The 18958-nt window shown below is 37.6% G+C and overlaps 1 protein-coding gene across 2 annotated transcripts in view; it reads right to left on the bottom strand.

Annotated features, from left to right (window-relative positions):
- Window positions 1–17989, bottom strand: part of STK10_1 (serine threonine kinase 10) — a 61762-nt gene extending 43773 nt beyond the window's left edge. Inside the window, exons 1-7 of one of the 2 annotated variants that reach the window (XM_051215467.1) lie at window positions 17583–17989; window positions 17385–17549; window positions 17154–17352; window positions 16142–16291; window positions 13782–13899; window positions 5509–5590; window positions 2849–2962 (exon numbers count right to left, since the gene is read on the bottom strand). In XM_051215467.1, coding sequence (XP_051065973.1) covers window positions 2849–2962; window positions 5509–5590; window positions 13782–13899; window positions 16142–16291; window positions 17154–17352; window positions 17385–17549; window positions 17583–17732 — 978 coding nt within the window. In that variant the 5' untranslated portion in view covers window positions 17733–17989. Of the gene's footprint in view, window positions 1–2848; window positions 2963–5508; window positions 5591–13781; window positions 13900–14407; window positions 16292–17153; window positions 17353–17384; window positions 17550–17582 lie in introns of both variants that reach the window. The other variant, XM_051215468.1, reaches the window with a different exon arrangement.
- Between the last annotated feature and the right edge of the window lie 969 nt (window positions 17990–18958).

Below are 18958 nucleotides of genomic sequence, written 5' to 3'. Positions count from 1 at the left end.
GTTGCATTTACCAATGATTAGTAGAATATAAATTATTCACGATTCTTCACATCATTAAGTGAAGTTTCATCCTAATAATGATCAGTTACTCATTAATGACTAATTGCTAGTATACACTATTGAAAGGTCCTATGATAAGAAAAAATAGCTTCCTGGTATTACATTTTACGACTTAAACTGTATTGACATTAGATAATCTCTGCAAATCTTCCATAGTGATAAAATGAAGTAAAGTTATTGAAACCCATTATTTATTTATTATTTTAAAAGGCAAACGACTTAAGTTCACATTTATGTCAATAAGAGTAATATCATATTTTTAAACTGTTTAATCCCTTTATCTGATAGTTTAGTTTTTTATTCAATTTTGATCTGAAGGTACATATGTGTATACAGTTTATCGCTCTTAACAAAAAATTTCGTCGAATGAAAGTAAGTTGAATTTACTTTACAAACGATACGACTGCATATCTAACCTTTTTAGATAAACTCATCAGTTAGTCAGCTACAACGTAGGACCAGGCACATATATGTACCGGTCCAAGTTGCCATACCTCATTAACACAACAAGATGAACACTGAATTCATAGAAGCAATTAATTCAATGGTGGTATTATATAAAAGAAAGATTTCATATAAGGATATAGTACAGGAAGAAAGAATTAGTGCGTAGAAAGAAAGACATGAAGCAATTTTAATCTCACGTTTTAAGGAAAGACAAAGAGTGTATACACCGATGCCATTGTGATGGATTCTGATCCATGTCATCCAGAGTATCCAAACATTGGTTACGATAGTCACGCGGACCCGAACTAAATAGTTTGCATCTCCCAACATGCCTCAGACGAGAAGTTAGTGACTTTGTGGACTGGTGCCACGTTTAGGTTTGGCCGCTCCCAACTTCCTTACATCCGTCTCTAACACCAGTCAGCATTGCACACTGTGGTAATCGGTGGTCGGGTATGCGTAATACTTGACCCAACCATCTCAGTCGATGAAGATTCACAACCTCATCAACTAACTTGCCATCATTTCCTAATACCCTGTGTCTAACCTCACTGTTACTTACCCGGTGATCCCATCATCATAACCGAGTGAACCACTATATCTGACTTTAGATATATCTAAATCAAGTCACAGTTTTCGTGACTAAAGTGGGAATATAATTAAAGAGAATATGTTTAGTTTGTTTATTTACCTCGCCCGGTTCAATTTAAATTATTGTTTCTTTACACTGACTTTCTCTTTCTAGATCAGCCAGTCATATATAACTTAGAATCTATCACACATGTACATCGTTTTACGTTGCCACACCATACTAGCGCTTTCTATATAGTACGCCATCTTTAGAACTCAAAAGCCTCATGTCGTTAGGTCTCTCTCCCCATGTGTCTGTACTACCAATATCCACCATCACTATTCATAACTGTGAATATGTACTCTGAGAATACTATGTAAGGAGGTTGAAAGGTCAGAAGAAAATATAATTATAGACTTATCAGAATATTAATTAACAAGTCAAATAATGGATGATAACATGTTCTGATTTTATCTCCTTCAAATAAACATGCGATAGTGCTTATTTGATGAGTTATACAATCAACATAAGTTAAATAAAGGACATCACTATTCAGACACATACATATCTCTCTTTCTCAAACTACCTAGCATATAAAACAAAACAAAATGGCCTAATTATCTAAGCAAACAATATCAACCATATATATACGTGTATATGTTTATAAATGTGCTTTATTGTAACTAACACATTGTTATTACAAGACAAAACAAATAAGGAGAAAAACTTGTGAATGTACACTATGTGACAATCATTAAAACACTATGGATTTGAATATACAAGTTATATACAAACTTAGGAGAAAATAAATCGATTGATGATAATAATCTACCAGGTCATTATATTATTGATGTTGAGAATCGGATTATTTCAGAGTGTTAATAGCTTACCAGTTTTAACTCTGAAAGTTATTTGGCAGTAGTTGTAAGTCCCGATCCACTTGAGTTGACTTCGATAACCCAGTGGATATCACTGGCTATCTTAAATAAGTGTTGTTCGAAGACCAGTGAACATAGACTTACACTTGGCATATGAATTATATTTTTTTGAAAAATATTCAGATCAAATACGGTTCCAGATACAACTTGCTGAAATGCCACCAAGAATGAAACTTCTATTAAATGTTCCGTACTAACTTCATCAGTCAGTCAATCAGTCATAAGAAACGCAAAACCTAACACATCTATTTAAGCTCCCATATGATATCAGCATGGAGAGACGCCAGAACAGCATAATTAGTAACATTATTAAAGGTAGTCATACGTCAACTATGGTTGATATAAGCCAACCAATGGTATGGAATGAGATGTAGAAACTATGAATGCAATTCAGCAGCCTAATATAAGTTTATATATTAGATTTTTCAGTACTATTTTCGTATATGAAAACCGAAGATAACTTCAGGCTAGATAAAAGCAAATCAAGTGAAAACAGTCTCGAATCGGTTGACAACTTGAATATAGTTATTAATAATAATCATTCAAACAGATTACGTGAAATGTAAATAAATAAAAAAAGCCTTCGAATGTCATCTATATATAGAATATCAATTATAGTGCATTCGAATCTCCAATCAATAGATTTCAGGTTCGAGTTCACTTCACATATTTTAATTTTGGTATTATATATAGTTAGTAACATTAGCCTTTGCAACTAACATGTGGCCGTAAGCTATGCATGAGAACCTTTACTCAACAGGTGGATCACATTATTATTATTATTATTATTATTATTACTATTATTATTACGTGTATTTCAGAAGTAACTTACAGGCTCATTTGGATCGAAATCTTCAACTGTTTCAATAATATCTGCATTGACTTCACATAATAGTATTTGAATTACTTTACGATCATTTTCCGTCACATCAGAAACAAATGGATCCTGTGAATAAACAATATAAAACAAAACAAATATCAAACACGCGGTCAAAATTTCTTGCTCTACTAAATATTTGTATCAGGAGTTCTGTGGAGATTTTAGAGATTTCACTGGTTGGAATCATGAGTCAATTGAAGCTAGACCACCATGAAAAACCTGGGGGCACTGGACGGTTGTTTCGTCCTAGTATAGGACCCCTCAGCAATACGCACCCACGATCCCGCACTCCGCGAGTTTCGAACCCGGGACCTATCAGTATTGCGCCAGGCGCTTGACCAACTAGACCACTGAGCCGGCATCCAACGGTGTTAATGTCTAACTTCAACCAACCCACGAAGTTGCGCCACCGTACACCATTGTCTTCAGTGAGTTGATTTCTCACAACAGACCTAGTTGAACTCTACTGGTAATGGCTCACTAGAACTCCAGGAGTATCTTTGAAGTCAGTCACTAGTGAGCAGATGATTTTTCATGGTGGTCTGGCTTCAATTGGCTCATGATTTCAATCAGTGAAATATTTGTATAATAACATCTTAATCTATGTTTGAGAAGATATATTACACATCTGTATCTCATATACAGCCGTCACAAGTCAATAGTCATATGACAATTCATGGATTTCCGTAATCAGCATTACCACCTTATTCCTTGTATAATTTACAGTTTAACACAACTACAGATAGTTCACTTCTATTCAAGAAAACAAATTGACTGAAAATTGGCAATTCATATATAATAACAAAATATTGTAGTTAGTATATGTGTGGTATGTTGATAAAGTCATAGATGAGTTATGTCACATAAGTAGTATAATGTGTTAATGTATGGTTTTATTTCATCAATAGAGAAAAAAAAAAAGAAAAGAAAGAAACAACAACCAAGTTTATAAAACAAAACACTATACTTAGATAATTATTAATTTGTAAACAAAAACTTGTAGTCAAGACATCATGAACAAACAGGTAAAGAAAGTCGAGCACTTTAAAACTTTAATCAATATTCATTTTAAGCTTTAAAGAAAAGAGAATGAATAAACTGTTGAGATCTCATAGAGTAACTAAGACCTAATTTGAAGAAAAATGTCAATTATGAACTACCATCAAATGATGAAGAAGCATTGAGCAGTGTTCTTTGAAACTTCAAGAGAATAGATCCAAGATCGTAGATAGGATTTAACAGATTGAGTCCATCTAGATATACTACACGATGCCATAAAAATTCAATTATGTATTGTCTTAACGCCAAAAGTTAGGTGAGATGTTACGGAAGTATTGAATTGAGGAAAGTAGATTATGCCTCAGTCAAGGGTCCGTTGCCTACGTTATCCAGGTCAAAGAGGGTGAATAAGTAAATACCCATAAATTATGTGCATTAAAACTTAGTTTGACAATGTTAGGATGGCTCCCAGAACACGTAACGAGGCCTCCGGAGCCGAAGCGTCATCCAATAACAATGAGATAGAACTCCGTAATTGGACAGTTGTATAAACTTCCGAAGTGAGAATTCGCTGGATCACAATGATGTTATAGCCTACACCAGAAACTATAAATAGACCTGTTCTGTACATTTAAAACACTTACACAATAAACCGTCCTCCCACTTTCTTCTGTCTTTTCGATTTTTGAATATGGATCCTACGCGTCTGACTGATGAAATCATATACCTTATTAGTCGTAATCAAGTAGAGGACTTAACAAGCAAGTGAATATTTCTATTCATATAGTTTTCTCACATTCACAGTGGACTTGGTATACCGTAGGAGGTGCATATTTTGATCAAATCATACAGCAGAATACGACATGACTATACAACAAACCGATTTCACGGATTGGATTTTTCATATTACAACAAGATACACTAGTAGAGTTGATGCAGAAACCCAGTTGGAGAACTTTCATCATCAATCATCTGAACTATAACCAATTTCAGACTAAACATTGGCATAGTCTTCCTCATATATCGTCACATAGTGCCAGAATTCAAAGGTTCCTATCTATTAAATTGCCAATTCACGGTTTTTAAAACAACTTGACCACCGTTTATAATGTCTTGGAGGAGCGAACATCTCTCTTGTAATTTGGTTGGTCATAAAACATTACATCAGTCTAGTAAGTAAATAAGAGCGGTGGCTTAGTGGTTAAGGTGTTCAACTTTCAGCCCATTAGTTCTCAGTTCAGACCCCACTCCACCTATTCCCGTTTGCGCAGCCGGATAGTATAACTGACCCTTACACCTGGGATGTGGTTTACACACAAGTACTTAGGGAATAATTTAATTTAAGTATATCAGTAAAAACAAGGTGTTTAGGACTAGGTGTTGTGCTTCTGATAAATGTACTTCAATGAATATTGTCTTATGAGAACGTTTTGCTGTCATGAATTACGGTTAGATTTGTCACTTAATTTGAGTAGCACCATACTCGATCAATGTGTAATAGTTAGTGTGATAAGGTACAGAAAAATAAATCATATCCATTTAAATGACAAGCAGCTATAACTTTCTATGTCTAAACGGCAGTTGTGCTTCTGATAAGAAAGCCATCAACTTACCAAGAGAAGATCTCTACACTCGGGTCTTTGATTTGGATCTTTTTGTAGAGTACGCTCCAAGAACGCTTTGAATTTTGAAGACCTATAATAAATTATAATCAAATAAAAAATAATTTAACGGGAGAGTCGGTAATACTAACTGCTTACCTAAATGAAACTAAATGAAAGAAAGTACAGAGTTTTCATTAAAATGTGGAAAAATACAGTCATAGAAGCTTATAAAAAGAAATAATAAAAGTTAAGTATGAAACGGTAGTTTATTTGCTAAACTATAAGGCTAACTCACTAGTCAAGTAAAAATTTATGCGCTCGGTTTTGAAGTACACTTTAAAAGTATTTAAGTGCGGAGGGTTTCGAGCCTAAAATCTAACAGTTGAAAGTTAAGTATTCTAAACAAAAAGTTACTGAAAAAGAACACTAGTGTTCCAATTATTGAGTTATACACTTGAATCTTTCTCTGTTTACATAGTATTTACATAGTATTATTAATCCTTATACATAAGTGTAGCTCTAAACGAAGTAATCGAGTAAGTACATACCCAGCATGTATTTTATTATTTATTCATTTAAACACATAAATATTGGTACAGAAGGGCACCAAATATACATGCGCCACACAAAACAATGAGAATTTGAAGAGAACAAGGAAAAAAAGTGAGGAGCGTAAAAAAGAAATGACAATAACGAACAGATTAGTGTAAGGTAGTGTAATAATAACAATGGCGGAGACGGAAAGGGACAACCATAAAGAATTGCTTCAGTTCAGGAAGATACAACCACTTTTTATGAAGAAAGTAAAAGGTTATAGCAGGATCACCACTGGCTTCTATTCTGAGCCATATCTGATAACATCTCTAGCCACTGTGTTGTACCATCTCTCGAACCCCAGCCAAGGAGTCGTGAAGGACCAACACAAGCCAGTCCTTTGCAGCTTTCTTTCATACCCCGACACCATGTCATATACTGATCACCGCTCCGCTTCTTCCAACCAGTCCCAGAGTCGGCAAATAATGCACGACATGGAATCCTCTGGGACGACATTCGTAGAACATGTCCAAGCCACTGAAGTCGGTGTTTCAAGATGGTGACACCAATTGCATTATCGTCTCTGTGCCCGAACACACGATGCCGAACCTCTGCATTACTAATATGGTGTTGCCACTGGATGTCAGCAATCCTTCGGAGACAGCGATGATCAAACACAGAGAGTCGTCTAACGTCCTCAACTCGGATAGGCCAGGTTTCAATTAAAGAAATCACTAGAAATTTATCCAACACCACATTGTTAGAATTTGAAATAAACAATTAATCCGTAAATTAAAAGAGATGAACGAATAACATTGTACAATGAGTTTAATAAGCATATAGTAAATGGAATTGTTAGTTTAATATCTAGAAAAAATATACCCATTACAGAAAGTATTCAATGTTACTATTATTGATGAGAGATAACGTATACTACAGAACTACTAGTTACAAATGTAGTAGTGCACAAATCAATCATTATCAATAGTACTTCATTCCATTATTTTTTTAATAAGAGTTATGTTAATAAATAAATAGTTGGTAATATTTTGTTTCCATAGTTCGCAGTTGAATTAGTACTATGCCATTTATCAGAAAAACAGACGGCGAGACTATAATTTATGGACGAACCAATTATGTATAAGATAACATGTCTCGAATTTTGGCACTAAATTCACTCATCCACTTGAGTCAGTAGAGTCTTGGCATTATAGCTCATGTCAGTTAATAACAAAAACCCTAAATAGAATTCCTAACCTTAACCGTCAACTGTAAATCACAATTCGAAGTCCTCACACTGGTTTACAACCCTCATTTCGTCCTGGTTATTAGGTGGACACTCTCAAGGTTACTTTAACGTCGCTCAAAGGTCGTTCATAAATTATAGTCTCACCAAACAGACATTTCAAATACAACATCAATTCGTTTGTGATATCGTGAAAACAATTGATCGGAAACCCTGTGAATTGAAACTTTCTACAATAAAATACTAATTGTACTAAAATACATATGATACAATTCAATAACCAAAGTGACTGATTCCAACGTTACGATGTGAATCACATCCAACGAATTGCTTGAATAGAAAGATAAAGCTCAAGATTTCATAACATAATAAAATGAAGGTTTATAGCTGGAAAAGTATAACTATTTCAGAAAAATACTATTACATACACATAGTTCCCTTTATGATTTTGAAAAGAGCAAGAACAAAGATCCCATCAGAATAGCATGAATTCGTTTTTATTTTTTGAACATGATGCAAAAATTCTCAGAACAAGGGAAAGAAAGACTCTAAACAGTGAAATAACCAAACATCTCCTTGATACAGGACATCTGCTAAACTCTAGTCTTCTGAAGTTTGCTAAAGCCGTTGCTATCAGGAGTCAAAATCCTGACTTTTATGTTCAAAAGGAGATGGTTATTAATCTTGCCTTTCCTTTCCTTGATGACAAATATTCCTTCGTTGCATCTTCTTCTTTAAACTCTTTCTTGCATTTATTACATCAATGAATTTTATTTCAACTATCTTCCAAATTAATAATCTTATTTTATCAACTGAGCTCTACTCACTATATTCCTATCAATGTTTACTCATTATACAATCATCACTTGTTTCTAGCCGTTTGAACTGTTGTCACAATCAATGTTGTAAAATGTTCTTTCATCACATAAGGTATATATTTACAATATTCAATCTATTAAATTTATTTACACCCTTGCTATACTATACGAATATGTCTTCAATATAGCTTTCAACCAAACCGTCTCATGTAAATAATTGAAATCCATTATGTAATTATGACTTTAAATATCATAGGTTGTAAGCAGCTGATGAGAACCTACGAAATAGAAATGAATTCATGCTGTTCTGCTAGAATCTTTGTTCTTGCTCTTTTCAAAATACTATCATGTAAATATATCTCTGTTATATATTTCATTGTCGATTTATGATTCTTATCAATACATCTATTAATTAATAAATATAAATAAAATAAACATCATATGAGTGTCCAAAATTTATTATTTATTTGAACACATGAATATTGGTACAAGAGAGCGCCAATATATATGCGCCACACAAAACAATGAGAATTTGAAGAGAATTCGATTTGCATTAAGAAGGAACTAACACACATGACATTGGTCACTACCCAATGACCAATCAATTATAAATGAATTATTCATATTCCATATTTGTAGTTGTGATTTTTTGTTGTAAACGTGATTTTAAAACTTACTGTCTGATACAAGACAGCCCCCGAATGCCCTGGTACGGCCGAGAGTGGGGTGAGTCCGCTCTCCCTCTCGAAATACTCTCACACGGCCGCGCGTATACAGCCTCTACCAGGGAAGTCCTACTCATTGCCTTCTCGTGGCGGGGGTGTTGTTTACGAAAATGAGAGGACGAAAAACGAATGTCCGGCGCTTTAACCGGATCACAAACCAATGGTGCACATGGGCTCCAGTATCCTGCGGGAACAAATGGCGTATGAACCAATCTTTGGTCACCGGCTACCATGGGATTGCATCTCCTTACGATGCTCCACTGCCTTGTGGGTTAGACCTTTAGGTCAAAGGCTCGGGGAGTGGCCCCCTAAGATAACCACCTGCTTCGGTTTGGGCACCCGGGCAGTATCACAGCCCACACACAAACGATGAACTCTATGTCTTTGGCAACTACTTTTATCGCTCCGAAAAACAATCAGTCGATTCAAATAATTATCATTACTATTATTGTCATTATTAATACTATTATTATTACTATTATTGTCGTTATTATTATTATTATTATTATTATTATTATTATTATTTCCCACATTATTCACCCTCTTTTATACTTATACAGCGGCTCGTCTTTGGTGGAAATCCGACTGTATCTAAACGTTCTCCAGTCACTGTCCGGTTGAAAGTTGTATGTTACCATCGAATATGAGTACTGAAGCAGTTTTTCTGAAACCACGTGCGCCATTCAAACTGGCTGCCTTCAACGTTCGCACACTTATGCAGGTTGGTCAACAGATAGGGCTGGCTATGTCTTTGGAAAGTCTTAATATTGATGTTTGTTGTCTATCCGAGACCCGTATTCAAGACTCTAGCGAAGTACTACAAATTCGCTCTACATCTGTCACTTCAAAAAGCTTGTTTTACGTGCGCTTATCCGGGGACCCTGTGGCATCTTCGGCTGGTCTTGCTGGCGTTGGTGTCGCACTAAGCGCTAGAGCTGAGGCAGCACTAATCGACTGGATCCCCATTAACAGTCGGTTATGTACTGTTAGATTAGAAAGTTCCATCAAAGTGAGAAGAAATCGGCGTGAGAAACGATGTCTTTTCGTCATCTCCGCCTATGCCCCGACAGATTGCAGCCCGGATGCAATCAAGGATGAGTTTTACCACCAGTTATCTGTTCTTCTCCAGAAAGTGCGTTCGACAGATATTGTAGTACTAGCCGGAGACTTGAATGCTCAGGTCGGGCGTCTAGGCACAGAAGAGAGTCGTTTAGGTGGCCGATGGGGACTTGTTAGTCGCAGGTCAGATAACGGGGACCGTCTACTGCAACTCTGCACAGACCACAACCTGTTTCTGGCTAGCACTAACTTTCGGCACAGTCATCGCCGATGTGCCACCTGGCGTCCTCCCTCTGCATCCCAAGCCTGGACTCAGATTGATCACATCGCGATCAGCTACCGCTGGCGTGGTTGTGTAAAAGCCTGCCGCTCCTTTTGGAGTACCTATCTGGACTCTGACCATGCCTTGGTCTGCGCCAATCTTGCCTTACTTTTCAGTGGCCAACGAAGTGACCACCACCAAAAGATTGATGTTAGCAAGCTGGTTGCAACTTCTGTTGCAAATAAGTATCGAACCGAGCTAGCCTCTAGGCTAGCTACCACCCCACCGAAAAGTGTAGATGAGCATTGGTTGCAATTGCATGACGCCATGAAAATGGCGGGAACAGTCAGTTGTGGGTTTGCGAAACGTCCCGCTTTTAAGCACTGGGTTTCTCCAGGCTCCTTACAACTCATTGAAGCCCGTCGGTCTACTCCGGGTGACCGTGAGTTTGACCATAAACGAAGGATGTTATGTAAGGAAATTGGGCAAAGCTTGCGTAAGGACCGAGAAGCCTGGTGGTCGAAGCGTACTAATGAGCTGGAAGCAGCAGCTGCATCTGGTAATTACCGGAAGCTCTTCCAGCTCATCCGAGCCACTGGCAGCAAGAAGTCTGGTGTGAGTGAAACAATCTGCAAGGATGATGGGATGCCAATCACTAACATCCATCGACGTCTTGGACGATGGGCAGAATTTTTCGAAGGGCAGTTCAACTGGCCTGCTGCTCCGGCAACATCGGTCAGACTGTCCTGCCCTCCATGGCCGGTGACGACTGATCCACCAAACGAGGAGGAAGTCCGCAAGGAACTCCAACTCTTGAAGAGTTACAAATCAACTGGCCCAGATGACTTACCTCCGGCTCTTTTTAAAGATGGTGGTGACTTTTTGACTAAGGAATTGACGACGTTGTTTACAAAGGTTTGGGAACTAGAGAGTGTGCCAACGTCATGGAATGAGTCGATAGTTGTCCCTATCTTTAAAAGGGTTCACGTCGTTCCTGTAACAACTATCGGGGGATAAGTCTACTTCCGATTGCGTCCAAGCTATTGGCTTCCGTCATACTTCGTAGGTTGTTCAAAACCCGAGAAAGATTGACTCGCGAGGAGCAGGCTGGGTTTCGTTCTGGTCGAGGATGTATTGATCATATCTTCACCCTCCGCCAAATGTTAGAACACCGCCATACTTATCAAAGGCCAACAATCGTAGTGTTTCTTGACATCAGGGCTGCCTTCGATTCGTTGGACAGAACTGTTCTCTGGGATTGTCTATTGAAGAAGGGTGTGCCTGAGAAGTTTATTAACATCCTAAAAGCCCTATATAAAAACACCTCAGGCAGAGTGAGGGCATACAACCACCTTTCTCCATTGTTCCATTCGAGTAGTGGGGTTAGGCAGGGTTGCCCAATCTCACCATTCCTCTTCAACTTTGCCATCGATGACATTCTGGAAACAGCTCTGATGAGTGTAAGTAATGGTGGTGTGGATCTGTTGCCTGGAGAAAGACTTCTTGACCTTGAGTATGCGGACGATATTGTCTTACTGTGCGATAATGCCCAAGGCATGCAATCCGCACTTAATCAGTTGGCAATCAGTGTCCGTAGGTATGGTATGTGCTTTGCACCTTCGAAGTGCAAAGTACTCCTACAAGACTGGCAGGATTCCAATCCTGTACTCACCCTGGATGGTGAGCAGATAGACGTAGTCGAGAAGTTCGTGTATCTGGGTAGCTGCATAAGTGCTGGTGGGGGTGTGAGTGATGAGATCAATGCACGTATAGTGAAAGCCAGAGCGGCTTATGCCAATCTGAGCCATCTATGGCGCCTTCGTGATGTTAATCTGGCTGTAAAAGGTCGGATCTACAACGCGTCGGTGAGAGCAGTTTTGCTCTATGCTTGTGAAACCTGGTCTCTCCGAGTTGAGGACGTTAGACGACTCTCTGTGTTCGATCATCGCTGTCTCCGAAGGATTGCTGACATCCAGTGGCAACACCATGTCAGTAATGCAGAGGTTCGGCATCGTGTGTTCGGGCACAGAGACGATAATGCAATTGGTGTCACCATCTTGAAACACCGACTTCGGTGGCTTGGACATGTTCTACGAATGTCGTCCCAGAGGATTCCACGTCGTGCATTATTTGCCGACTCTGGGACTGGTTGGAAGAAGCGGAGAGGTGGTCAGTGCATGACATGGTGTCGTGGCATGAAAGAAAGCTGCAAAGGACTGGCTTGTGTTGGTCTTTCACGACTCCTGGTTGGGGTCTGAGAGATGGTGCTACACAGTGGCTAGAGACGTTATCAGATATGGCTCAGAATAGAAGCCAGTGGCGATCCTGCTGTAACCTTCTTTCACTTTCTTCATAAAAAGTGGTTCTGTCTCCCTTACCTGAAAGATTTCTTCTGATTGTACCTTTGCGTTCCCTGATTACTAGCACATTACCTTACACCAATCTCTTCGTTATTGTTCTCTCTTTTTTTGTTGCGCTCCTTAGCTTTTTTTTTCTTTCTTTGTATTCCTCTCGAATTTTCATTGTTTTGTGTGGCGCATATATATTGGCGCTCTATTGTACCAATATTCATGTGTCCAAATAAATAATAAATAATATGCGCCACACAAAACAATGAGAATTTGAAGAGAAATAGAAAAAAAAATCTAAGGAGCGCAAAAAAAAGAGAACAATAACGAGATTGGTGTAAGGTAGTATGGTAGAAATGAGGGAACGGAAAGGTACAATCAGAAGAAATCTTTCAGGTAAGCGAGACAGAACCACTTTTTATGAAGAAAGTAAAAGAAGGTTACAGCAGGATCGCCACTGGCTTCTATTCTGAGCCATATCTGATAACGTCTCTAGCCACTGTGTAGCACCATCTCTCAGACCCCAACCAGGGAGTCGTGAAAGACCAACACAAGCCAGTCCTTTGCAGCTTTCTTTCATGCCACGACACCATGTCATGCACTGACCACCTCTCCGCTTCTTCCAACCAGTCCCAGAGTCGGCAAATAATGCACGACGTGGAATCCTCTGGGACGACATTCGTAGAACATGTCCAAGCCACCGAAGTCGGTGTTTCAAGATGGTGACACCAATTGCATTATCGTCTCTGTGCCCGAACACACGATGCCGAACCTCTGCATTACTGACATGGTGTTGCCACTGGATGTCAGCAATCCTTCGGAGACAGCGATGATCGAACACAGAGAGTCGTCTAACGTCCTCAACTCGGAGAGACCAGGTTTCACAAGCATATCGATAACAAACTTAAGTATTGTATTTATTTACTGAGCACAGAATTACCTAACTTACGTACTTGGTTTGTTGACCATGTTTAAGGGTTAGTGATAATATCCGATTGTTCAAACAAAAGTAAGTGGGATGGGGTTCGATTCAGGTTTTAACCACTGAGGTGCTGCTACACTAAAAACTGTATATTATAACAACGAGACCAAACACAAATCTGATGCCAAATATTATGATCAGTTCATGCTGCTAAGGGTATGATACCTTATAATGTATGATAAGTACAGAAAGTCTATGGAGAGGAATCTGGAATCTTTGACTTACTATGTATATATGACCTAATTTAGATAACTAACAATTGAGATTTCGGACAATAAGGTTAATCCATCAAATAAATGGTAACTCACCATAATTGTGGTCTAGATAAAGTTGGTGGGTCAGACTTCAGAATTCTCAACAAAACACGTGTTGGATTGGTAGCGTTATGAGGTGGTCTCTTTTGAGCAAGTTCAATTAGAGTTATACCTACACAAAGTTAGCAATAGATCTTTATTCAACAAAAAGAAAGGGATACGCTTATCAAAACAAAATTAAATAATTCGCCTTGATAGGTCGAAGTGAGTTGCATTGAATGAGAATACCCAAGAATCTCCGACTGATTTAAATTTTCCACTTGCAACACTAAATTGTAGAAAAATATGTAGTCTTTAAGGAACTAGTACTTCGTTCAAATATACAAATTTAGATCATTTGTTGCTATGGTTGAAACATTAAGAGTAGCGAATTAATGAAGAAGACTTAGCTTCTGCTATATTACAACCTAAATCATTGTTATAAGACTTCGTGTTAAGGTTTGATAACAATGAAGTTTAAAGTCTCTAATTATCCAAAACTAAATACATTGTATTATGATATCCGGTCATCAGCTTGATTGAATAATCCTTTAAACGAATCAAGTGAACAATATGACAGAATTATATTAGTTAAAGAACATAGAAACATTTATTTTTTAAGCAGCTACAAAATTATTTACCATTTACGAAGAGATATGAACTGGGGATAAGTTTTATATGGCGTTGTTCAATTTAGCTTAATTAACGTCGTTCATTCAGTCTAACATCTAAACGTCTTGGTAACTATTGGAACACCAATACAAGTGAGAAATCTCAGCCAATTATATGTATACTCACAAAAGAATTTTCACTTCACCATATGATTTTAGTTAAACAGGTACTGAACGATGGGTAGCTTCCGTACATAAAATATGGCACTTTGAATTCAACAGATCAAGTGACTTTCATCCATAATTCTTTTGATGAAATCGATAAGGTTTAATTCTTTTTCACAAAATCACAAAAGAAAGTGCGAAAGGTCAATTGAACACAAATTACAATTTAGTTGTTTAAAACCTATTGTCTAATAGTAAGTGTATATATTTCTATATTAATGAGCCAAGGTAGTAGTATTTAGAATAGAAATGCATGTAGGATATGAGAAACAAACATTTACAGCTTCATAGACACTATAAGCCACAGTGACTGCTCCTTTGTGACTTATAAATATATAGGTAATTAACTCACATCTGTAAGGAATCTAATATGAAGTCCTCTGAGCGTTTATAGCTAGAATAAAACTCAGTACTTTGACACAGTCAGCCAGTCAACAACATAGAACTTAGTACACAATTACACCAGTTCGAGTTGTCATACCACATTAACACACAGATACAAGTGTCTATTCAAATCCCATAGTAGAGGTAGTAAGAGTATAAGATGTTACTCAAGGAGTATAATCCAGTAAAATCAATTTGGGAAATAACAGGGACATGAAGAATTCAGAAGATTAGAATTTCAGAGAACACGAAAAGTGGATGCACCTGCACCATTGCAAACAATTTTGAGCTATGTCATTCAAGGTTTCTAACCATCGGTTGCTATCATCTCGCAGATCCCTGGAACCAGATAGTCTACACCTACCAACATCACTCAGTCCACTTGTCAGTCACTTAATGGACTTGTGCCATGTTTTCGTCTGGCCGCCAACAACTTCCTTAGAACCTACTCCTACACCATAAAACATCAAAAGTCGGGGCAGCCGGTGTTTGGGCATACGTAACACATGTCCCAGCCATCTCAACTCATGAAGTTTCACTACTTCATCATTTGATTTGCCATCCTTACCTAGTACCTGTGTCCTAGCATCTGCTTTACTTACTCGGTGGTCCCAGGATATATGAAAAATGCTTCAGTAATTTGACACAAGGTGTTTGGTAGCAAGAGTACTAACTCAACGAAGGGTTTCGCTTTATACAAACTGGTATTAGTAAACCTGATGACATGAAAAAAATGCGACAGGAGTGCGACACTTTCGGCAATTGCACAATCTTTATCCATGGAACATGTAGATATCAGTAAATGTGAGTTATCACTAAATAAATCATTGACTATGTGAACGTTTATGAGATAGAATGTGCCCCACATGATTACCAGGACAACAATAGTGTAGACATTGTTTGTTGTATTTAAAGTTATAAATCATGACCCAGCAAAATAGTACTAGTCAATAGAATAGTGATATATATCCTTTAATTCAGCCACGCGACACGAATTAAACAGAGAAAGTCGAACATTTGTGTTAATAAACCCGAAATAGATAATAAACCCTACTATATCTAAATTAAACATCATACAATATGTACATTAAAATCAACAACAGAACCACATAATCTACAAAGAATAATTACTGAAAATAAATCAATGGAACACACCAAAAGACCATATATCTGCTTTCCAGTTATAAGGAGCATCTTTAAAAGTCTCACAATTGATAACTTCTGGTGCCATCCAGTAAGGTGTCCCGATGAATGTCGATCGCTTTTGCTTTTCATCCGTTAACTTGGCAGAAACTCCAAAATCAGCTGTTAATCGAAAAACAATTTTAAGAAGCTGAAATTGTCTTTAAATTCACTATTTCAAAAATATTTATATCCATGTATCCACAGAAAGACAACAATTTAATGTAGTGAATATACACTTATATCTCCTTTTACCTGCTTTATGTGCAAATGATAATGAACACACTCACTCAGAATCTTGAACATGCACTTTTCAGCTAGAACTTCGTTGAAGATGCCACGAGCTCACTTAAACGACTTAGATATTATGTGAGATTCACAAATTGAATGCTTACAGCTGTAAAATAAAGCACGGGTTATAAAGAGAACTCAAATCAAACAGGAGCTAGTCAGTTTTCCTGCGCTAGCCAAACACAGGGTCCCTTAGACGTTTACTGTGCCGACCCCCCGAATAAAAATATTGAGATGTAAATCATCGTATCATTAAACTCTACTTGTTTTCACTACAAACTTTAACATTAAACCGCTGCAAATAAGCTGTGTCATTAGTGAAAAGAAGACCTCGAAGTCCGCCTGACGATAAAATCTAAGAAAGATTTACAACGTTTCTTAATTCTCCGATGTCACTTAGTTTTCTTAAATTACTTGGATCATACATTAGAACCTACAGCTAATGAAGATTTTTTTCGTTGATTAGTTTCTGAAAAAATGTTACTCCACCATATTTGCCGTTCAAGTTTTAACAAGTACCAATACTGATAAACACGTAAGGTTGAGAAGACTTGGTGTTAGGTGAGAAGCATTTGTATTACAACCTGATTTCCCCTAACAAAGCACGTTAATGGTAAGATGCGAACGTCAGTGTTCACTACAGATATATATAAATTGTTTACTTGAAATCTGAATCGTGTGGATTATGACTAACCAAGTTTAACTTCGTTATTAAGAGTGAGTAGGATGTTTCCAGCTTTCATGTCTCGGTGGATTATCAGCTTCTCATGAAGGAATTCAAGACCCTGAAGGACTTCTCTGGAGACAAATCTGATCTGAGGCTCAGTCAAAGGCTTTTCAAGAGTCTCCATAATAGAGTCCAAAGCTCCGCCACCACATAGTTCCAGATAAATCTTTCTAGTAATGTATATGAAGAATAACCTACCCACAATTTGCTTTCATATATGTAAACTTCGTGCAAAGTAAGTATGTTCTTATGCTTGAAGTTAGTAAGGATGTCTATTTCCAACATAAAATCTTCAAGTTCATCCTCAGATTCAAAATCAACCCGTTTAAGTGCAGCAAATAAGTCAGTATTACGCTTATGAGTCTACAAACACGTCGACCAAAATAAAATACGCACCTTGTACACCTTGCCGAATGCCCCATCTCCAAGCTCCGAAATAATTTCCCATATATCTGTTGGGTTAACATTCCTTTCTATTGTAGTGGAGAAGCTCTTTTTCGCAGACTCGTCAGCTGATATAAACTTCTTAAAAAACGACTTGAGCATTTCAGGCCTAAAAAACGCGCGGACGCTTGAGGTCACACAAAAGTACCCATTGGTGAATTCAAACAGGGTGCTGCGAATAAGAAAGTAAGTTGACTGATCTGTCTTAAACTTTGTGTATTTGATCTACAAGTGCCACTCCTTTCTATAATTTTCACGCATTATCTTGTTATTTTCCAGGACAAGGAGCTCTAATCTTTTAAACATGTTTTGTTCGGCAGCATTAGCGAACTACACTTTCCTTCATTAACAAATGAAATGTTTTATTTCCTAAAGCAGGGAGATTTGAAAACAGAGTTCGTCTAATATTTTGACGTTTTACTGCTTCAACGACTACTATTTGAAGTTATCCGTTGGTAAATTTTTATTGTTGCTCTCTTAAGGTCATCGCTTGTCGAACCTTATGTGGCTTGCTCTTTTGACATCATTCTTGTTCAAATGGTCACCCAAAGTCATCGATAAAGTCTGTTATGTGTTTCTTCCCTGTTGAAGATGACACGCAGCCTGACAATTGTTAAATATGGTTCCATAATGTAAGTATTATTCTACTGTCGCTTGCGCGTAGACGTTCCAGAAGTCCGGTTTCACTCTCGTTACCTAAATAGTACTGACTAATAAAAGCGATCCTCTTAGATGAAATCCCACAGCTTTTCACTCTAATGAATGAATTTTTAAATTATTATCCCCGCTCAACGAGCCTGACATGAGACAAAGAAGAAACTACGAGCGTGATTGATAGTAGTATCAGTTTAGCTCGTACCCATGATTAAATGGTTGGTGCTCAAAGGGTGAAGTTATTGCAATAGGTCTGAATTTCACATTTTTATCACCAGATACTTTCTTGGGTTTATCTTCATCTTTCTCTACATTTTCGGTATGAGATTAGATGAGTAGGATCTGTTGAGGATGGTCGTGAATGGGTAAAATAGGACGCCAGCACACCTAAAAAGGAGGTTTGGGATACATCAGGTCCTAAACATAGGGATGAATTAAGTGACTGGAGACATCTTCGGACATCAGTTTCAGTGAAAATAGGAACATAGATATTCTTTAAACCTTTGGATGAAGGGAGTACTACATCAGATGACTGACGTACAAAAGACTTATTTAGGTCACAAACATTCAGCTGGTTATCGTTCCTAATGTGTCTGTCACCAATAAAGTCTTTAAAGAGTTTCCACATACTTGGGAAGTTTTTACAAGACAATAGTTTTTGAGTAAACATAGAG

This window comes from Schistosoma haematobium, chromosome 4 (genome assembly GCF_000699445.3).
Source record: "Schistosoma haematobium chromosome 4, whole genome shotgun sequence".
In the NCBI taxonomy this organism is placed as follows: Eukaryota; Metazoa; Platyhelminthes; class Trematoda; order Strigeidida; family Schistosomatidae; genus Schistosoma; species Schistosoma haematobium.
Note: the sequence above shows the minus strand (reverse complement) of the source record. Positions and strands in the feature narration are given on the sequence as shown.